Source organism: Nestor notabilis, unplaced genomic scaffold (genome assembly GCF_000696875.1).
Source record: "Nestor notabilis isolate BGI_N333 unplaced genomic scaffold, ASM69687v1 scaffold17544, whole genome shotgun sequence".
Classification (NCBI taxonomy): domain Eukaryota; kingdom Metazoa; phylum Chordata; class Aves; order Psittaciformes; family Psittacidae; genus Nestor; species Nestor notabilis.
Genome location: NW_009926207.1, coordinates 49,874 through 73,036, shown reverse-complemented (window position 1 = coordinate 73,036; position 23,163 = coordinate 49,874). Strand labels below are relative to the sequence as shown.

General features: G+C 38.1%; 1 protein-coding gene across 1 annotated transcript in view; it reads left to right on the top strand.

Annotated features, from left to right (window-relative positions):
• LOC104404895 (thrombospondin type-1 domain-containing protein 4-like) overlaps window positions 1-22,832 on the top strand; it is a gene marked incomplete at its 3' end in the record, with an annotated part of 46,205 nt that extends 23,373 nt beyond the window's left edge. Inside the window, 2 exon segments of the mRNA XM_010013432.1 lie at window positions 4,544-4,973; window positions 22,704-22,832. Of these exon segments, the coding sequence (XP_010011734.1) occupies window positions 4,544-4,973; window positions 22,704-22,832 (559 nt within the window).
• Window positions 22,833-23,163: the final 331 nt, after the last annotated feature.

The window sequence follows — 23,163 nt, the reverse complement described above, 5'->3', positions numbered from 1 at the left end:
GCTGATAGATCACTGTTAGGGTCAGCTTGAGTAAGTGCTGGCTGTGTTGATAGGACAAGAATTCAGCCAGCAACACTCCAAACTTTAGATTATAGGTAACTGCTTAATTCCCAAGTGAGAAGATTAGACAAGAACCTGAAGAATGCTGGGGGCCTGGGTACTCAGAGCAGCATCAGGCTATATGTGTGGTTGGACCGGACTCACTGATGAGCTGAGTTTCCTTAGCGTATTAGAGGACTTACCTGTTTATTCCAGGACAGGATTCCTCAGATAAGCCTCTGAAGATTTTGAAAAAAGCTTTGAACTCAGACTCTCACAAAACTAAGAGTGAGTACAAAGTGTTGGTTTCACATCTATCCACATGCTCTGTGATGACGTTCTGTTGTCTTTCATTACAGTGGTGGCTGTAGCTGGGCATACAGGGAAGAACAGAGTCTTCCTCTGCTTATGGAATAATTTCTGCCAATAGACAAGAGAAAATTTTGAAAGTAGTATCATGAAGCCTGCAATTCTTGTGCAGTTTTTCCTCCTCATCCCCGGGGAACTAGTGGCTGAAGGCTGTTACTTTCCCAGATTATTACATTACTCCTTGAGAAACAGTGTGAAAGGTTGTGAATTGAAAATGAAGGAAATTAGTAGTTTCTCTGGATTCATTCTAAGAAAACATTCCAACAGTAGGAAAGCAAGTCTTCTGTGGTGTCATAAATGAGAGGTTTTGCAAATGTTCAACTTCGCAGTTTTTTGTTTGAAAGAGAAGCAGCATTTTGATGGTAGGAGATAAGTTGAATGAAATGCTGCAAAGCTCATGTAAAATACATTCTTCATTCTGTCTGACATCAGAAGAGAAAGAAAGTGAGTTATGCTTCAGCTGGAAGTGAGCCAGGGAACCTCCGTTTAGAGAATATGTAAGGAGAAAGGAAGTGGCTTAGTAAAGAGCACTTAAGAGAACAGGTGGAGGCCCAGGAAATCTCTAATCTTAACTTGTGTATTTTAAAGATGCTGCATATCCTTGGTTCAAAGAGGATTTCTGTTCAATATAAATAACTAGCCTACCAGCTCTGAAAGTACTTAATTCTTAGTGAGCCTCAAGAACACTTGAGGTTCAAAGCATTGTTCTTGGCATAAACTCTATGAGGTAGTGATAATGCATTTGTTTGCCATCCGAGGCACATGTATGCTTAGAAAGCAGAAGGTGCTGTGAAGGGCCAGTTCTTGCTATTCTCAGCTGACTTACCCTCAGCATGAGAGAAATTGCTAGACCAGTAAGAATAATAGTTAAAAATAGTTATTTTTACATGTTTGCTACAAACCTTACACTAATAGCAAAAAACCTTATTTTCATACTTGTCTGGGCAAATGCATTTTTGAACTCAAAAATGTACTTGGGTTGGCTTAAGTTTAAAGGGACCCATCATTGTTGTTATCAAAGTGCTAAACGGATTTGTCTGAACAGTCACGGAGGTGTGTGTGTTTGAGAGTTATGCCCGAAGAAAGAAAGAGGCAAAAGAGGAGACCTTTGATGAGCCTTGATGCAATCACAGGCATGTCATTATAAGGGTGCTGGAAACTTAGGCTGCCAGAAATCGTACCTCATTTCTTCATCAGTGGGGACTCCAGCAACATTTCCAGGTTACAGTGTAGAAAAAGAAGCCAAGCTGAGACAGGACTATCAGTAAAAAAGTTGTTATTCTTTCACTTCTTGGGCACTGCTCTGTGTTTGTTGCAGCGATCAACCAGTTTACAAAAAAATGACATCCCTCAAAATCAAGTTTTTCTAATTTTTGCAAATAATCTCATGAGGTTACAGCAGCTTTTGGTCACTTGCTGCCTTCAACCATGAGTCCTTTCAGATACTAGTCATTCTGTGTTTAAGACCACTTAATTACTTTTTCCAGGCAGAAGAGCCCTAGTTCATGCCACCATTTCTTGCATGTCCTTCCATTATTTTCAGTTCTGATTCACAACCCTGTATTGGAGATTAACAGCCAAATATCAATCTAATTTTTGACTTCTTGTGTGACCTTTCCTAGTTTGACAGGCAGCAGTTTTTCCAGGTGGGGATGATGCATCTAGGTGCTCCTCTCTGGAAGAATTTTGCAGTCAGAAAGCTGGGGCAGAGGCATTCTACTGGTCTGCACATGGTTTATTGCTCAGTTATTAGCAGCTTTTTCCTCCTGCTGATGAAAATGCACGAAACCTGACTGTAGATGAGAATTCCAAAAGCTAATTTCAGTAGACCTGCCACCCTCTGTCCACTCCTGCAGTCACCACCACCACTTGCAATCTGTGCTCCCTCCAATGAAGCAGTAAGTTTCTCAGTGCCAGGAGTTGTTGCCAAGGTTTGTATCTCAGAGCCTTCAAATTTGGTGTGGTCAGGTTGAGGAGGAAACCACTGTCAGTAAGAATCAGTAGAGACTGGAGCAAGTGAAAATCAGGAGTTGTATCTGTTTTGCAAGATGAATCAAATATGACTAGAAATCTCAAGAAAGATTTTTTTGTTTGTTAGTTTTGGTCTTGCACAGAAATTAAGGGTTATGCTAAAAATTAAAAATGGCAGCAACATAGAGGGAATCAATTTATTTGCCCATTAAAAAAAAACCCAAAACAAAAAACCCAAACCAAAACAAAAAACGCCAAGCCAACCAACTAACTGAAAAAACCCATAACCCCCTGCACAACACAAACTGTGCTCATTGAAATCAAGTTGGGTTTAGTCTCAACATTTGAAGTAATTCCTATTCATAATTTGTCTTTCATTCCTCTCCTGTCCACTTACAGGAAGCTTTTTTCCTTCTGTAATGCTAAACCCCATTGTACTACTTTTCTCTGTGGTAACTACCAAAAGCCTACCTCAGCAGTGACCGTCACAGTCACAGAGCAGATTAATGGGTATAAGCAGCTCAAGAGTGCTGGTTGCTTATCTGCCAGGGTAAATCCACACTCTTGTTCACACATCCGTGAGCCAGGAAGATTGATTAAAAGTCCCACGTGGCCATAAAGCTAGAACGTTAAGTAAATGACTTCCAAGGTTCCCATGTAACAAGAGTCTTGGGAGAATATAAGACTTAGGAAGAAAACAATCACAAGAAAAAACAAACCCAAAGAAAAGTCTCTGATCTGATGGCTGTCTGACTTTTGTGACACTTCAGTTTCTAGAAAATAAATATGTCAATTTATAACCTCTGGCTTTCACTGCAATTCAAGTGTATTTTATAGATATTAAAAAATATAAATTAAGTTTTTGGACAGAAAGAAAATGACTTCTTTTAACAGTGTCTGCCTTCCTGAGCTGCAAAGGTTCTCAGAACAGCTGTATTCACACATTGCTCTGAACTGAAAGAAAACTTTTTTGCCAACTTATTCTTCAAACTGCAGCAGTAGAAATCAAGGCCTGATGCATTATTGAGCTATACAGGATGACAAGAAAAGCAAATGCAAATTAGCCTATTGCTTGCAGATAAAATACAGGATACTCTTAAATAGTATGACTGAAATGTGGTATTATTCAATTTGTGATTTTTCACTTGTAGCTTGGAGCTGAGTCTATTGTGTTGCTGTGAGTGTGCAGAGGACAAAACTACCCTCCAGAGAGTGCCAGCTGTTTGTGGGTGCTGATACAGGTTTAATACAGCTCAAAACACAGGTTCTTCAGTAAGAATTGATCTGTGCACAAGAGAGCAGACCTGAAACTTCTGTGATTAATGCTAGGGGCTGTCAGGCTCTTGTGTACTGTTCTGGTAACGTACGATGAAAGGTGGGCTTTTATCCTGACGACAAATTGGGCAGGTCATGACTTATTAACTAAATGTATTGCGAATCTACACTTTGTATATTTAAAGAAAGAAAAGAGTAAATCTACTGGCCAAAGAAGAGAAAATAAACCGTGTACCATAATAAGAATGTTTTCCTGCATTTGTCATCTTTTCCAGAAGTCTCTCAGTAATATTTTGATGTTCCTTATACTTTTTCCCTAAATATTTCTTGTTATTTCTTAAATAACAGATGAAGCAGAATCACAGGAGGCTTTATGAATGGATACAAAATGTTTAACAATCTTCGCCATACTGTATTCAGATTTTCTTCTGTCATTACTCAAATCCACAGTAGCGTTTTATTGCTGTTATGTATCTTAAGCTCCTCAGAAACATGGTTATGAATTTTAGGAATGTAAAGCTTTGATTTTCTGAATTTCCATTTTTAAAGGAGAGTCCTAGGGGTTAAAAGAACAACAACCACCTCACTCCAAACTGCTACTTTATACCATACCAGGCGATTTGCCTTTGCTAGTTGTCACTAAGTGACTTCCCATGTGAATTTCAGCCAAAGGGGGCCCAGGATTTAGTTCAGTCAGTAGCCTTCTTCATAGATTTCCAGCACACCAAGCGAGCCTACAGCTTCTACATATTTTCTGTAAAATAGCTTGAAATTTCTGGTTACTTGTTGCCTTGCAGTGAATAACTCTGAGAAACTACAATTCATGTAAGTAACTGCTCCTTCACTTATGAATTCAGTATCTGTTTTCTCTCCCTTTCTCTGATTTTAGAAGCAGAAATAGAAATCCTATTGGTCCAGGAAAGTATGGATATGGAAAAGTGCCCTACATTTTACCTTTACAAACTGACACTGGTCAGCAGCCTCAGAAACCTCGGAGACAGCGACAGTCATCAAGGAACCACGTATTTCATCAGAGTCCAAGTCTCATGAACACTTACAGCCAGGGAGCTAGTCCTTCACTTCAACATGGGAATCTTTATCAAGAAGAAAGTGGGCCTCAGGCTGGACATCAAGTGCTAGGACCCTCAGTTTATCAGTCATCTTCATTTCCTGTATCTCAAAGCCTGTTTCACAGCAGTGACTCAAACCATCATGGGTCTGCATCGCACCAGGCAGTCCAGGGTCAGCCCCAGCCTCAGAGGGCTGCAGCAATTGTGTGCATTGGCACCTACAAGCAATATAAACTCTGCAACACAAACGTAAGTCTCGTTTTCCTATGTTTAATTTGTTGGGCAGCTATTGGTTTTCCCTAGTATTGTAAATGTTCACGTAGTCAAGAAATAAAGCTGAACACTGTCTCTAGTTAGTGAATGATTATTTTTTTTTTAACCTTATTTTAGTGTCTTAGGGAATACTGAAAGTAGATGCTTAATATTATAGCTACCTGGTACCATAACTTCAAGGCTTTTAAGCAGTCACTAAATCTTCCAATATGTAAAATTCTAATTTGATAAAAAGGAGAAGTTGAGTCTCAGACAAGTTTAATATTTTTCCATGTAAATAATGGAAAAATGGAGTTGGGGTAGGCCATGTTATGAAGACTCCCTACTTCTCAATCCCATAAGATAAGACTAACCTTTTGGGAGTGCTAGTCCTGCTCTAAATACCATTTAGAGCCAGCACCTAGTAGCCTAGATCACTCCAGAATCTTTCCATGGTGTTGTGTGTGTTCTGTAACAGATGCTACTTTTACCAGCATTCAAGCTTTACATGCTTTGACTTTGTCTTTCTAGTTTATTGGAGAGCAAATGTGTTCTGTGTTAATTTTTAAATAAAACTTACTCTGTTATTACTTCATTCAGAATGTTTGGCTGGGTGTAGCTCTGTGCTCTCAGGCATTCTCCCATTCTATGTGGGAGGCTGGTGAGGTTTGGCTGTTTCTCCCTACAAGCAATTTTTATTCTGCTAAAAGTTTCATTTTCTGGCAGTGTCATTATAGTATTTCCTAAAGTATCTCTTCCTAATATTTGTGTCTTATATGGACTACTAATCTAACTTAATGTTGCAAACTTGAAGAAGCTTGTATTTGGATTTTAGAAGCAGGATCTTCAAGACTGGTCTCAATATGTTTACACAACAGGCCGTATTTTTCTGGGTGGGTGCTCATCTGATTCTTCTGCCACTTGGAAATCCTGTTTTGTTTAGTGGAAGCCTGCACAGTGGAGATGTAGCAATAGAACATATGATCAGGATAAGAAAAACATGACCTAAACGAATCAGAGGAGTGCTTTTTTTGTCTCTCAGTGTAGCAGTTATTACGTCTGCTTTATTTATGAATAAAGTCCATTGATTGGGACTAGAGCAATTGGTTGCAGAGCTCTAATGTTAGGAAAGTTTTAGTGTGTTTGTCTCAAATGGAAAACATGAAAGGGCTAGTTTGAGCCTCTGAGAATAGTCTCTGGTACAAATTGCTCTTTTGAAAAACACTTTCTGTTTTTTGAAGGAAATGGGAAATGAACTTAGTAGATGGGCATTAATTTGGAAAGTTTTCTGTGCCGAATTTGCTCACTGGTGCCCAAGCAGTACACAAATATCCCAGTCTTTACTTCATCCCTTACTACATCAAGGCAAGAAGTTGGACAGTATTCTGCTTGACTTCAGGAATGTAACAAAATCCTTTCCAGGAAATATCTCTTTTCAGAGAGCAAGGGGTGAGAGGTGAGGAAGTTAGAAATGAGCTGGAAGAAAGAAGTAATCCCAGATGGCCAAGGTATGGAGAGGGAAGGATTGTAGAGGAAATTTGTTGAAAATGACAAGTGGGCTGGAGAGAAGAGGACTCTGGGCTTCTGTATTAGACAGTGGCAGGACATGCAGGTCAGTATGATAAGTGGTCTGGCCATTGGTAGATTTCCTTTGCTAGCAGGGGAACAGGAGTGAAAATAACTTCATGTCAATTTTATAAACTTGTTTAAACAGAAGACTTCAATAGATGAAGAGGAAAAGTAGGTGAGCATACTGTTGCTGCATCTTTGCCATTGTTGCATGTTTAAATGTGGTTAGAAATTAAAAATTTACACTACAGGAGGCTTTTAATCACAGAGGAATTGTAGATGATGTAGCTCCTCCTAGGCATGGAACTCTACATAGTGATATTCTTTATTTAGTAACGTTTCTTGTTCCCTCTGAGAAGCTGTAATTGCTATTCAGGGTTATGTTTCTCCATAGAATGTGTTAATTAATATAATTATAAAAAAGTTGCTAAGAACATTTTTAGAATAAAGGCCCGGACAAGGGCAAAACAAGGCCCATAGTGTTTCACTTGTTTGCTTGTTCTTCCTGATTAAATGCTTCTGTATGTGGGCTTTAATTTAATTTATCAGCAGTGACATGAACCAGTGGTCTCGTCAGCATGCAGAGAACAGTATCTTTCTCTTTCTTTTCCTTTTTTCCTTTTTAATACTTCCTGGATCATACCAAAAATGAAAATCTCATTTATCGAGAGGAAAGTATTCTGTTAATGGTTATCCCAGTGTTTGGCCACTCCCTCTACAGCTTCTCCTTAAGGCAGTTAATTAATAACAAATTAAGTCCATCTGCCTTGGTCCATTAGGTCATTTCCTCATTATTGTACATTTATTGTTTTTTCATTAATAGCTGAACTCATTTTACATGACTGACAGCTTGATTCATAAAAATTGAACTTGTGGGTTTTGGTTAGGGAGAACCTTGGAGGGCCTGTGTTTGTTCAAGTGTTTTTGCAGGTCATTAAACCCATATTCTTATTGTAAGCGGCTTCTCCTCTTCAGCACCTTGCTTATGGGCTTTGTACACATTCACCTCAGAATATACAGCTGCCTGTAACCTCCTTCAGTGGGGAACAGGGAGCAAACATCTGTCCTTTGCACACAAACAATACTAACTGCAACCATAAGCTATCTGCAGTACAATAAGATTCTTCAAATGTAACCTGTATTCCTCTAAGATAGAGGAGTGATAAGTAAATCTTCCTTACTTCCCTCTGCATTAAAGGAGGGAGAATTATACAGGGGTGTGGATGAAGCAGAATTTGAATGCAAACTTGTTTGCATTGTTTGTTACCAGAACAAAAGAAGCAACTCAAATGGAACATTTGTTTACTGAGTGCTTTTTGTTATTAACTGTCTCACACGTTGCCAAGTCACTAGCTCTTTGTGAGAATATATTTATAAATTAACTTCAGGCGAGGAGTTGCTTGGACAGTGTGCACAGGGAAGCTTGCAGGGTACTGGGCATTCAAGCCTGCTTGTTTTGCAGTGTAAACTTGGTGATACAGAGTGCTCCTTCTTAAAGTCAATTTTACCTGATCTATTTTACTTTTTATAAGATGTACAGTGAATGTTGTGTTTTGGAGAAGTACCTAGATAGAATCGGAAAACAAGGATTACTTTTACTTTCTTATCCTGGCTCTTCAGCTATCCATATTATTACTCTAGTAGTACAGCTATGGAAAATCCAGCTTCTGGTTCTGAATACAAGTTCTTAACTTGGATCTGTGTTCCTGTGTGTAGAGCACTTGGGAATGGCGTCTTAGCAAGGAATGCAAAGTATCTGAAAATAGTTTTGGAAATGGAAAGAGGTTTTACTGTTGAAGAAATGAAGTAAAAGGCTCAGGGCCAATCTGCAGCTCTATCATGATGGGATATATTAAAATACTTAATTTCCTAAAGAATATTAATGATGATGATGATACTAATTTTGACTGGTGTGAATTAAAACTTTTCCACTGAAAGGCTTTTTTTGGATGCAGAACCCTAATTAAATAGAATTGAAATGTTCTACAGGAATGCGTCGAGTCTATTAAGAACTGATGTGCTTTCCTGTCACCTAAGCACATAGGTAGGCCTTGGCAGGCTCCCTTGGCACCTGGGATCTCGGGCTGGTTTAGAGCTTGCTGCCATTCTGACCAAGCATTTTTAAGTTTTCTACACTACAGAAGGTGAAACATTTTCAATGTTTCAAGTTTTAACAAAGGTAGAAGTGGAAATGTTTAATTTTGTATGGTACAGAAACTGTAATTGCCACACAGGTCTTTTCAGAAGTGATATAGGGCCTGTGAGGATGTGTTCATATACTGAGGTGAAGACAAATAGAAGACCACGTATTTTTAAGAGTGTTTTTTCTTTTCTTTTTTGAACTGAAAAGCCCTTTCTTATTCCCAAAGAGCTCCTGTGTGGTTTATTTATTTTCATTTTGATATTTGTATAGAGTAGGTGTTTGACATAAGTGGTAAAGCGGGGTTATGATGACATATCTTTTCCTGAGGAAATTTAACTTTGACTTTGTGAGGAATTTTCCCTGCAAACACTGTGGGATTGTATGTACGTTTGGTAGCCTGGCGTTCTGTGGGTGTATAGGAAACTTATTAAAAGCTTGCATTACTTTGGGTTGTACTGTTCTTTCTTTGACTATTTTGGTATTTGAAGCAGAATTCTGTAACTATTAATTCAGAATGTGTTGCCACTAATAGGGTCTTAACTCACCAGGCACAGGCACAGAGATAGTGCTTGTAGAATATCCTATGTAGTTCTATCAGTTGTCCCTTGTATAAAAAAGAGCCACATAGAGGCGGCTTTGATTAACCTCTTGGACCACGGTTTTCTCCTCTGCATCTCTGCTCTGTGGCTTTATGACATCCTCTTCAACAACTGAGAACACTGTGTTAGAAAATGTTTTGCATTATGGTGTTCCTGTTAGAACTTAAATAATTATGGGAAACTGTCCGCCTTAAATCAATAGGAAAAATATGTTGGGATAACTTTAGAAGCTCTCTCAAATAGTTTATTCCACAAGTGTGCCAATAACAGAACACTAAGTTATCTGTTTTACATGATTTATTACTAGGTTAATTACTTACTAACCCAGTAAAAGTTCATAATAAGGCCAAAATCACACAATTCATAGAAATTTGATGTTTAGATGTTTTTTAATTGAAAATTCAATTACTTCAATAAATTTAAGTTACTTTAATTTAGCATCTAGGAGTCCAAGAGTCATGCTCTCATGCCCTGTTGTGCCAAGAACTATAAGAACAGACCAAAAGGATAGGTGCAACGTTAAATTTTGTAACGTGTACATGGCTAAAGTCATAACCTTTATTCTCCAGGTCAGGAGAAATGACCCGTGGGATCTGTAACGTTCTGATGATTACTCTCTGTGTCATACAGAAATGATGAGATTTTTGTCTTTCTCCAAAGAAATTTTAATAAGGTATAAATAAAACATAGTGGAGCCTCGGATAAACGCATTAAGGCAATAAACCAGAAATATTCCACTGGAAGATAAAGTTTGAGAGTATGTATCAGTGATAAAAATGTACAAAAAGTGCAAGGGCATTATGTGAAAGGCACAGGAAGAAACTTACGTGTTTAGTTTACACATAGAGGAATTAAATTTTTCAAGGCAAGAAATGCCATCCTTGCCATAATTAGTCTATGAACTGTCTTCACTCTGCCTTGTGTCATGCAGAACAAATGTTTTTATGATTGAGGCGTTTTGGGACATGCTTCTAGTTTGACTTCTGATCTTTAATGAATGGCACCAACCCTTTCACCCACTTGAAATGATATGAAAGAAGAAGTGGGATTCACACCACCAATTTGGAAAACCTGTAGTGAGTGCCCATGCTGACTGCAATTAGGTTTACTCCATAGACAACAGTCCTGCTTTTGGAGCAGAGTCATACATAACTTCACAGTAAATATTAGTTATCTCAAACCATTATGAATATAACTCAGGACAATGTACCATGATCAGTGTTCATATAAAAATTGCTCCTCTTGTAAAAATATCTGAATAAAGTTGTGATGTTCAACTTAAGTTTTCAAATCCTTTTTGAATTAGGAGCAATTCATGCCATTGCTCTGAAGTATCTTAGTCAATTCTCTTGTCTATTATTGGTGTTTATATACAACAGTTACCATCCTTTAGCATAAGAGTTAGCAAATTCATATACATTTAGTACCATTAATATGTTTGGGGTTTAGCTTGAGCATTCTGGGAGCTGAATTTTCCAGAGGCTCTGTCAACTTCCCAGTATGTATTTCCTTGATTTTTAGTGTACAGAGGTATTTCAAAAGATATGGTTAGCAGTAGTACTTCAGAATGTATGGTACTGCAGGAAGCATTGTGCTGCATTTTTCTTCTCCAAGAGTTTTTTTTAAGTTCTGTGCCTGTTAAATGGTGAAGCTGGAGAAGTCCATGTATTGGTTGAAGTTGGGTGAATTTGTGTCTACAAACAGCTGAGAATTCAGGCCCTCATTTATGCATTGCACTAACATGGTATAAAATGTTAATAATTCATCTAAGTGTCTCAAAATTAGAACCAAAATGCCTGTCAGTTGGCTAAAACATTTGTTTCCTAACTTCCCAGTGGACCATGAATGGTAGGTTTCACATAGCAACTGGAACTGTCTGAGAAGTGATTATTTTTATTCTTACAGTAAATGAAAAGCCTGTGTCATGGAGAAGAGGAAAGAGGGGAAAGATCCAGTTATCCAACCACTTCATCAGTTCTGAATTGCAGCATTAGCACTCAAAATATTGTGGAGTGAGTTGGAAACTTCATTTGGATGCTTGTCGAAATGAAGCGATTTTTGTTTTGTTCCTCATTAAAACATGACTGCAGGGTGATCAGGGTGATTTAGATGTGTGGCCTGGTTGTTGTTCAGACATAACCTCTGTGCCAAGCTTTGAACAGGAAACCGATCAGTGAAACTTGTGACTTCACACTTGCAGTCAGACAGTTGCATTCCTGGCATATTGTAGATTTGTTTAATAGGGTAATGCAAGTTTGAGTAGTTGTCATTTATCAATATAGACAAGTGTTGTGGGAGATATTTTAAGGCATTCCAGCTTGTCTTTGTTTCTTTTTGTCAATTCATGTTAGCAAAAGTCTTTTTCTGAAATTCTGGTGCATAGTTATTCAACATTCCTATAATGAACAAAAAGTTTGCATTTTATTCATGTTAGTTTAATTGCATCCAGGTTTTCGAAGCAGAGGAAGCCACAAATGTCTACAAACTTGGATCAGGGGAAATCCCTTCATTAAGTTACAATCTTTCTTTTTTTAAATGCTGTTCTTAGGAACATTTGTTAACTATTCTCATTAATTACAGGTATAGAAAACACCTACTGTCAGATGTTCATCAAGCATGCTGTGTGTTTGTCCAGAAATAACACCTTTGCATGCAGCATATTGCACACATAGAGACATGCAAGTGTAATTAATGAAAGAGAGCTTCTTTCTTGTGATAAGTTGCTAAGGCTTTTTATCTTCAAACTCTTGACTTCTCTTTCTGGAAAAGCCAATCCTGTATTTTTTGCATCTGTCACTGCAGTGTTGGAGAGGCAATGGGTGATCTGTAAGGGGAAGAAGCCAGTGAAACATCTCCTGCCCCTTTCTGCAAACCATCTTCAGTTTTTGGCTTCAACATTCAGTAACTTCCCAGCCAAACAATGTACTGTTTTCTTTTCCTGTATTTCTGTTTGCATTATCGTTTGTTAAACATACAAGCATACTAATTATCTTGACGGCTGGTTTTAGACCTCAGTTTGGCTTACTTTTTGATGGCAGTATTTTGTGATGGTGCGCAGTTTCAATTTGAGCAGCAAAGTGCCACTAAAAGGACTCTCTAACATGAAAAAGTCAAACCTGCAAAGGTTTAGAGCTTTCAGCACTAGAGGTTTGTCAGCAATCCTATGGCAACTCTTGTCTGTTAAGAAACAAGACATTTTACCCCAGGGACCCTGCATAGACCAACAGTTTAGTTATTAGTGCTTCACTACTCAATGTTGTTATTTTTATTATTCAGCCTTTGGCTCCCTGCCTTAAAACGCTCCTGGCAGAAGATGGAATTCTCTAGGACTAGTCATTGATACTGTTACTGAAATGTTTGATTTAATATTCACAAAGCTGCTGTGTGATAGAAGATCTTATCTCTATTATAAGAAAGGAAGCTGAGATATGGAAGAATGAGGTTTTAAAAAAGCTTTCAGTAATTTAATCCTCCATTTTGAGTAATTGAGATTAGATGTATTTTTTTATGTGTTCAGTAGCTGTTTATTACTTAACAATGTCAAAGCAAAATTTGCATTGGCCAAAACTCTAACTACGATTTCACAGCTCGACTGGAAACCAGATCCAGAGGTTTTCAGTCAGACCCCAGAGTGGAAAGTACATAGTTCACAAACTGAGAAAGGATTGGATTAAGTAAATTGCACCATAGGTGATATTTCCCCCCAAAACTAGTAGAGTAGCTAGCTCCACAAACCGCAGACTGTCTTTCATGTTCCTTATTCTTTATGTCCATTGTATACTTACTAGCTTCTACAGTCAATAATACAGGTTATGTAAATAACTCTTCTAACTAAACATTCCCAATTCTCCCTAGAGTAAGTCCATTCTGCACACTGAAGTAAGTTGCAGATCATATAGATAAAATAGCATGTAATCATACAGTTGATATTGGACAATGCAGGGGAAAAAAAAGAGCCAAATTACATAGTAATTGCATGGACAATCCCTTCTAAGTTGAGGTGAAACATTCTTTTAATGTCCTCTGACTTACTGTGTGTAACTTCATAGTTTTGAAACAAAACCAAAAGAGCCTTCAAAACCAGAATGCCATCATGTGATCCATCGCTGTTCACAGGACTGGTCAGACCACTGCAGCTGAGCTAATGGTAGAAGGAATTTGCCCTCTACTAGTAGTACAGGGCAATGAAAATGCTTTGCCATGGTGTTCAAAGGTTTTTCTCACCACAACAGTTTCTGCCATTCCTCCAAATACAGCCCCTCTCTGCTTCTTCCCTCTAGCAGAAGTGGTTCCGCTGTATTTTCTTGCTCTCTCACACTTCTCACTTTCTTTGTACCTTGTTTAATATTTTCTGTCTCTTCTCCCCGTTTCTTCTGCCTCCATTCTCTCCTTCTACTTAGGTTCCCAGCTTCTCTCTAGTTTCATTTTTTCTTTTCTTCTCAGTACCTTCTTCAGCTGGCTTGGTCATTCACTCTCATGTCTTCAGTCCCAGTCCCTAGATTTATCTTAAGTTTTTCCAAAGTGTTCCATGCATTTTAGGCACAGCCATTTGCATTAGGCTGCTTCCTTGCTTTGTCCATGCTACCTGCAACAGCCTGAAAGGGCTATTAGGAGCAGAGAGGTGTTTTCATTTCCAGTGCCTGCCCCTGATACAGACCTCAGGAACGTGTACCTATAGTTGCTGGAAAACTTCTCAGTCTCTTTTAGCCTCAGATGTGGAACACACTTCTTGTAAAGAGATCGTTCCAGCAGTTCAGCTGCGGAACTTTAACAAGTTCTGACTGAACGTGTACAGAGTCTGATTATCAGCATTTTTTCAGGATCTTGAGGCCTGGCTTTATTTGGGTAGATTTCCATATAAAGGCAGAGGATGCATTCTAGACACAAACCCAGTTTCTTGGCTGACTTCATTTTACTCATTAAAACGAAACAGGCACTTATATTTAAAAAAAAAATAAATCAGAATCTTTGACGCATGGGAAAAACCCAAAACACTTCTCCCCTCTTGTCTCCCTTCAGACTCATTCTTGGGATGAAATACTTCAGTCAAAAAAATGAGACTAACACACTAAGACAGATACTAGGAGCAGAAAGTTTTAGTTTGAATGGTTGAAGTTTGACAAATAAGCAAATCGCCAGTGCTACCAGCTGTAGCTATACCGAAGTATTGTAAAGTCTGGTAAATATATCTGCTAGTTAAAGGTGCCTTTTTGTTTTTAAAGTGGTATGACCTAGGAAGAAAGAATATATTGCAGAAACAGTGTGTGTTGTATCAGAACCTCATTTTTTGTTGGAAACAAGAGCTCTAAAATAAGAATAATGCTGTAATTTCTATTGCAGTTGGCTCCTGCAAATCACAGTTATTTTTAAGTTGCTTTTATGATGTTCTATAATTGTTCACTTTTTGTGGAAAATGAATTGTTCCACACTGTAGGTAGGTTTTTTTTATTTATTTCTTTTAGTTTGTTTTTTTTTTTTTTTTAATCAAAAAATAACAAATTTCACTCTCTCAATGGACTTACCAGCATTCACCCTCCATCTAGTAACATTTGTGCCTCACATAGCACTGCATAAACATTTCAGTTGCCTGCAACAGGGGGCTTGTCAGATGACAGGTTGTCACTTAGAATAGAAATCTTTCTCTAAGAATATTGTGATTACTGCTGTAATAAGAATTTTTAAAAAGTGGAATATTATGGTAATACAAATCATGAACTTTCCTAAGCTTTCGGTCCTTCTGCTAGAACCATTCAGGTAGTCTCTCCTCCTACACAAAGGCCAGTCATTTAAATGGAATGCATGCAATTGAATTTCCATTTAAATTGATGAGACTTTCATACAGAAAACTCATAAAGGGTTATTTCCACGTACCGATGAAGCTGTTAGAATAACAAAGTAGTGAAACCTACGTGACATAAAGACTGCACCCCAAAAAGAATAGGCTGCTCCAAGAACAATGTTTCTAAAAAATGAAATCAAATACTGCTGGAAACCCTGAAGTAGATGTTTTATTGTTTTGGCATCATTTTCTACAAACTACAAGGACTAGATATATTGTCTTTGCTTGAAGTCTGTTGATTTCATTAGAGTTACATCAAGTATGAGTTTGTGTCAGGGTTTTTCAAAGCTGATACTGGTGGTGCCTGTTGAGAAGAGTTTTGGAGTGGCTGATTTTTCTAATATAAAGCATGCTACTTGTGTAGTAAAATATCTATAGTACAGAAACCTTACATTTTCTGAGGAGTAGTATTGAAACATGCTCTATTTTTCAGATATATTTGAACAACATAGACAGATGAGACACTGAATCTGCAGTAATGCTGAAAGCTTCCATGTTAAGGCATTCTTCAGACTTTGAGCCAGGTTGTGTCAAATGGAAATAACTGTTCATTGATTTTACATTAAATGAGGCAATAGTGTGCAGTTTAAGCACCTTGAGCATTATGTAGTGTTTCCAAAAATAGATATTTGAATGAAGGGGTTCTTGTATTTTGTGGATTTTTTAATATTTATATAGAAAAACGATACCACTGCTGAGACCGAGAACAGCTGTTGTACAAAGTAGTTACGATTTCTGTTGCAAATGCCAAGCTTTTGATGCTTGATTGGGATCATGTAAAGAACATTCTGTGTGCGCTCCAGTCTCAGTACTGAAGTACTGCTTTGCTCAGGGAACTGGGCACTAAAAGAAAGTTGTGACAGTAAAATAGTAACTACATTTTGAAAAACCGGCTTTGGAATGAGTCGATAGTCATCTGCTCTTTTGCTGGATCAAGAAGACGACTAGCACCAGTCAACTGGCTGGATCATTGGCAGGTGTGAACTGACATAGCTCTGACTTCCATAACACACTTGCATATTGCTTTACACCAGATGACTGTCTGTTCCAGCAAGGTCTGTTTTCAGTATTTGTCTTCCATTTTCTAATGTTTCAACTTAGATGTTTTAGTAACCGGTTATTGTTTCTCAGATTGTTTTTTTGTTTGATTATTTGGTTTGGTTTCTTTGGAATAGCATTTGTAAAATCTTAGCAATAAACAGAAATGGATGATTTCCTTGACACATTTTTGGTACTACTGAGGAACTGTTAATTTTCCTAGTATAGCTTTTTGGTGAGCCCCTCCTAAGCTTATAGTGCCAAATGTTTCCAGTCATGCACATTAGATCAGTGTAGATGCTTTGTGTGGGATGGGTGAGTGGCTAACATTTTATTAAAAACTAAAACTGGACTTGAATCTTTTACAAGTTGTTGAAAATCTCAAATAAAATAAGTTATTTCAATCTAATCACAAGGGTCTGTCAGTGAGAATTTAAAAAAAGCCACAAACCTGTAAAGTTAAGCAGAAATACTTCTTTTTCCATCTGTTGGGTTGATCTTTCTTTCCCATTATTAGACGTATGGTGTTTTCAGCTGTAAAGTGTTATGGAAGGGAAAGCAGCAACAGATGCACTTGCCGCGGTATGCACTAATGCCTTATTTGTTTGATACATTACAAAGTTAATAAAGATTAGGTTTGGGTAACACTTTAAAGACTTTTCTAGTTAAATTCAGAGGACTTTCTTAGTGCAAAGCTGAAACCATTAATTGAAAAAAGGGTTCTTAAGCTCCAGTTTGAGATGGTAGCAGTTCCCTTACCCATGGCAGTGGTAGCCAGTGTGTACCTCAGGAAGGCAGGCACCCCGCTGTACAACTCTGCCATGAACCGTCTTCCTTGTTCCAAACACAGTCTCGTTCCTAGCTGAATGGCTTGTGGGCAGAAATAGAAAGATTTTGTATTGTGTACACCTCTAAGGTCTTTTCCATCTATGACAGGCAGTCCCTTGAAAGCAGTGAGGGTAAAGAGAATGGCTGCAACCCTGTATTACTTGCTCCCTTAGACTCAGCATCGCTTCAGAATCTGTCTCTGGTTAGTAATGAAAGTTAGTAATTTATGGTGATTGTCCTAACTAAGCTTAATCTCCGTTGCAGCAGACACGTAGGTGTAAATTCATCGCTTGAGGCAGCGCTGAGATTTCAGTTATACAGGTGCTCATTCCCCATAAACTTGTCCAGATACCAGTGCATTCACAGATGTCAATTTTTATTCCATTTCCAAGCCAGACATTTATAGTGTACTGTCTGTGGTCATGGACTGTAACTAGAGCTGGCTAGTGCTGGTTTTACTGCAGAGCTGTCCTTCCTATTATTTTTAACATGTAGCATTTTAAAGTTTCTTGCATACTTTTGTTTTTCAGAAGCACCAATTCCATTTGAATGAAAAACCTACCTGATATTTTGTGCCATGGATATCTAGGCACATTCAATGGACCTTATTTCTTTCTGTAGTAGGCAGACTACTGTCTTCATGTTTTGTTGCTATTTTTAAAAATTAGAACTATAGGGGGAATAAAAGCATCTCCAGCAGTTTAAATTCTGGAGATCTTTCAGTGTGTTTTCAGCTAGACAAAAGTAGATTGCTTTGCTTTTACGTAACACTGATAGGGGGGTGTATGGTTCTTGGCAAAAAGAAAAAGCTTAGCAGAAGAATTAAAATTTGAAGGACCCAAGATTCTGCTTTCAGATGTGGACACGGAACTTCCCTAGGCTTCAGGAGGAGCAAAGCACTGGCACTTCAGAGCAGAAGTTCACTGCAGATATTGGGGATTGTTGTGTAAAGAATTGGAATATATATAGTATGCATATTGCAAGGACTTGCTGCTTTTAAGAGCATGTTCTGAAAATGAAAGAAGAATCTTCAGATTACTGTTTCAGAAACAAGCATTTTAATTAATTTTCTTTGGAGATGTGTTTATCCTTTAGAATGTCAAAGGATTAATATGATTAGATGCAACCACTGCAGGAAATGAAAACTCGAGTACAACCAGTACAACTTGGACTAAATTTAATATATAGTATTGTACACACAGAAAATACTGATTGTGGATTATGCCTGAGTCTGGGGAATCAACAATGACTATAGGGCCTGGCCAGTGACTGTAGGTCATAAAAATGAAACAGTGCCAAGTATCTTAGTCAATGTTTTAATTGCCTTTAGAGGTGGTTTCAGGATCGAAATGGCCCATTTATGCATTTCCAGAACTGCATTATCTCAGTGCAGCTTTGAAACAGCTTTACTAATGGCAGGCTTGCATCCAGTGTGAGTGCACATCTGCTGGCAGACTGATAATTTTCTGGTGCTTTGCCAACACTTCATTAATTAACCAAAGTGTTGAAGATTGGTTAAGACCCTGTGCTTTTCAAATGTTTCCCAAAAGCTAAAAAGCAAGTAGGGCGGTTTCTTTGTTTTACAGTCTTAGTTGTACTAGCAGCTCATTTTAAGAGTGCTGTAATGGTACATAGCAAAGAGAAGTACTCTGTGTTGCTGTCCCTTGGAATACTTTCATACTGGTGTATCTCAGATGAAACTGAGGCATAAATAAAGCTACTATTTCAGAAGTACAAAGTTTCTATCAACTGCAGACAGATGCATTTCAAGAAATTTGGCCTGAGGTCCAAAACCACAAAGGGATACTTCTAAAATGTTTTGTCAAAACCACTGCCTGCCTCATCAACACAGTGCTGTGCTACTCTGTTAATTTCACATTCCGAAAGTACAGGAAGAAAAGTTGGCCAAGATGTCATACTCATTGAAATAGCTGCATCAAAATGCAGCAGTGGAAGCTCTGAAAGTATCTTACCTGGTGAGAAAACGTCCATCACTTTGGAGATTCTGCATGCTTAGTTTACAGCATTGGTTTTTTCCAAGCAGCACATTTTAATTAGGAGAGACATCATCTAAACCCATATAAGATTATGGATTCTAGATGCTGTTTCCAATTTTATAGTGCGCAACTTGAAAGAATAATAATTAAAAAAACCTCTCCCAGCACACAGAATAGTTTTCTAGATAATTTATATCTGCCTTTACATGATGGAATCTGAGATTTATCTTCATAGTTGCAGTGTATATTATTTGCTGATCTGGCTTCCACAGACCTGGTTAAAAAAAGGACATTTTGTTTCTGTTTCTTTTTTAATTGCAAACATCCAAAGAGGCCACCCTGGTTTCTTATCAACCCCCCTATAAAAAACTTCAGGTAACTCTCTCAGTAAACCCATAAGAAACTTAAGTTTTTGAGGAAAAAAATTAATTCCAGATCTGTCATTAAGAAACCAATGGATAAAGTCAACATTCTGTTTTCCAAAAAACTTTTTAAGTCCCTACGAGGCAGCACAATCCTAACGCCCTCACGTCACGGAGCGGGGATCACACAGTAAGGCTAAATATTTTAGCAAAGTTCATTCCGAAAGCCTCTGGGAGATTTTGGAAAGAAATCCAGGTTGTTTAAATCCTAGTATTCTGGCTTAGCCACAGGAACATTCTTGATCTGTAAACATGCCAACATGCCTTCTTCTTGAAGCAAAATTGCTGTTCGCCTGGGAGAGGGCCAGGAAGAGTTCAGAGGTTTGCCATGGGCAGGCCCTTGGAGCGACTGTGAGCCAAGCACAGGTGGGACCTGCTGCATGTGGTGCTTCAGGACAGCCTGGCTTTGTCCTCAGTCAGCTCCCAGTATCTCCCAGCCAAGTGTGTGAGCTGGGAAGCAAATGATGAGGTACAACTGACAAGACGTTGTAAACATGAGCTTTCTTTGGTGTTGTCATCTTCTCACACCAGATGCTTATTGCTGTCTTTCAGGAGTTTTCTAGTCGAGCTATATGTGTTTGTGACAGAAACAGTAATTAAATAGAAGTGTAAAGATAGGTTGTATGCTCAAGGAATGCATGAGAAGAGAGACCAAGAGAAAGTGCCTGGCACTCTTAGGTCTTCTATAAAAAGCTCAGGGATTTTACTTTCAGAGGGGCTGAGCAGTAGGTGACGTAAAACTATCATTTCATTCAGCTGTGCATTAAGAATTTAGGCATGGGTAATAAATGGTCTATAGATGTTAACTAGTATATAACATAGAGTACAACTTTTTTAAGCCTTGGCGCTTCATAAACTGTAGTAAGTTTGACTAGTTGCACATGGTAGGTAACTCTTTCATAAAACATTTAAAAAAGATGTTTACAAATAAAAATGAGTATAATCTGTAGGTCACACTCTCCAGTTTTTACTCAAAACTTTATTTCGTAGTTAAATTCTGATGAAAGAAATAGAGGAAGGAAGAGCGAGTTGGGACTTTTAAAATAGCAGGGATGTTACTGAGTTAGCCTTTTCTTCTGATTTTGGCTTGATCCACACAATTTTCAGTGTCTTTGTCAGCCCTTTGTCCTGCTTTAAAGCAATGGGGCCTCTGTCCTGTGGGTAACTTTCAGTAAGTTTAAAAACAGAAATTGTAGCTGTATAAAAATGATCTTAGAAGGGGCGGGTGTCACTATTTTTTGGCAACAGCAATGAATATTTTGATCTTTTTATTCATACATTGTCTGCAGTTGGTATGAACGGGGTGTACAGGAAACGTTTTATGAGCCAGAAGTACTGGTACACAAGAGCACAAAGCTTAGAAAAGGAAAAACAAGAAACAACAAAACTTCACAATAGGCTGTCAGAAAATGTGTGCCAAAAAAAGAGGGAAAAGCGTTCCAAAAAGAAACCCTTCAGGCTGGGGTCTTTGTTGGTGCAAACTGATGTCATTCTGCTGTAAGTTTATGTGGTGACCTTAATTTATGCCAGCTCAGGTTCCATCCCTTCACCTTAGGGATATGTGCTATAATTTGTTTCCATGAAAAATGTAAGCTTCCTAGCCACAGTTGGTTGTTGCAGCTGGATTTCCTTGCTGCATTGCTGTCACAGACATAAGGATGTGTACTTCAGTTGTGGGAATATAGCTTTGCTTTCAGCATGTGGCACTGGAAAGACTTTTGGTGCCACCCTTCCAATGTAGTTTGGTGGCTCATAGTCCTATTTTCAGGGAGCTTTTTTTGTTTGGTTGTTCTTTTTTTTTCTTTATTAGAGGGGTTGGTGAAGAAACAATATTTGTATGTACTTGGAGATCTCCAAAGGGTGGGTGAACACAGCACAGATGGCCGTTTGGCCAGAAAGAGTGTTTATTCTAGGAGATTTGTTACTGTGATTCTAATAGAAGATAAAGTAGTCCATGAACCTGCCCCCAGGCATGTCTTTGGTACAGTTTATAGCCCACTTGAAAACTCTTGACTTTAACGTCTTGCTGATCCAGTTACAAACATCGTCATATAGAGATGCTGGATACAAAGCAGACTCCTCTGGGACCTCTGGTGTGCTGGCTTTCACTGCAAAGACAACCAATCTTTTCCCATATACAAATGTAAAAGAACTGACTTGCAGTTGCACCAAGAGCTGTTCTTACTGATCCTCTTGCTGTTCCCTTCAAAAACAGCTTTTTAGCCATGCTGCTTTCATAGAACGTTGTCTCTAAATTTGCCTTGAAATCTGTCTCCTACAGAAAAGATATTCTGCTGTTCTAGTCCAGTTCCTCAGGTGGTTTGTATTGTTCTTGTATAGTGTTTTTAATAGCCATTTTGATAATCTAAAGGCTACCTGAAAAAAAATCCGTTGGCGACCAAAGCTTGTCCAAGCATAGAAATTGTCCTAATTAACCCCCACCTTTTCTAGAAATCTTTCTCCCCTTCGTGTGTGCCCACACACAGCGTAGTCTTTTGCTGTAACTGCTTTAGTGTGAGGATACAGGCAGAACAAAGTAATTAAGTATTTAACTTGTATTTACTTTTGGAGTCTGCTTCACATCTAAATAAAGCTTGTCTGCCAAAGGCTTGCGTTGCAAATGACTTAATAAATGATGTTACTTCTATCTGTAAAACTTACCCTGCCTCAGTACGTGTGTGTGTGCGCACATGCCTGTATGTAGGAAGCTGTTTCCACTATTTAGCTTCAAGAACTCTTTAAGTTAGCATTTGGAGGCGCAAGTTAAAATACAAAGTAATGTTACAGCTGAACCCAGGACATGGCTTTACTAACAACATGTAGAAATAGAAAAGAAAAGGTGGTAATATGGTATTGAAGCTTAGGATGAGAAGCTGGTGTGGCCAGCTTTTAATAAGTTATGGAAGCATGTATGTTAAGTGGTTCAACTCTGTTGAATCTGAGCCCAGAAAATTAATAATGAAAAATGTGAAACTGTTGTGGAAAGGAAATTATTTGGATCTAATTTATTGAATTTATCTTGAAATGTCATCTTTTTGCTGAGGAAAATGACAGCTAAATAAAAATTTGTCATGTTTTTGGTACAACTCTTGCTCCTTGAACTCCGCAAATTCTTGGGGTTTTTTACTACTTTTGATACTGTTACTTAAAAGCACACTGTTTGTTACCTGTCCTAGTCTAATCTGGATTAGAATTTGGCAATGCCTTCATTAACTTTCTAGATTAAATAAGTAAGAAAGCAGTGATAACATTGTTGTTGATTGTAATGTGACTGGTTTTTTTATCTAAACAGATGTGTCCTGAAAGCAGCAGAACTATTAGAGAGGTGCAGTGTGCATCATACAATAACAAGCCATTTATGGGTCGATTTTATGAATGGGAACCTTTTGCAGAAGGTAAGGGAAGACAACGTGGTTTTTTTGTATTGTTATACAGATTGTGTTTTGGAAAGGCAAATGTGATTTTTACACAGTGGAAGCCATCATGCTTGACTGTGTCTTCCTCATTTTGCTCTGTTCATCTGCTGCATTTATTCACAGGCAGACAAGTAGATAATCTCACATCAATATTTCTAGTATTTTACAGGAGCGAAAGCGTGTAAGTTCTACTTTGACTGGTGTACCATTGGCTCTGTGTAGTGTTGCAACAGTGCTTCAGCCACAACATGTTAACTATCTTCTTTTTTTTTTAATGTATTTACTTTTAATGACAAAGGCTCAGTATGGCTCCATTTCAGTAAATGGAATTACTTG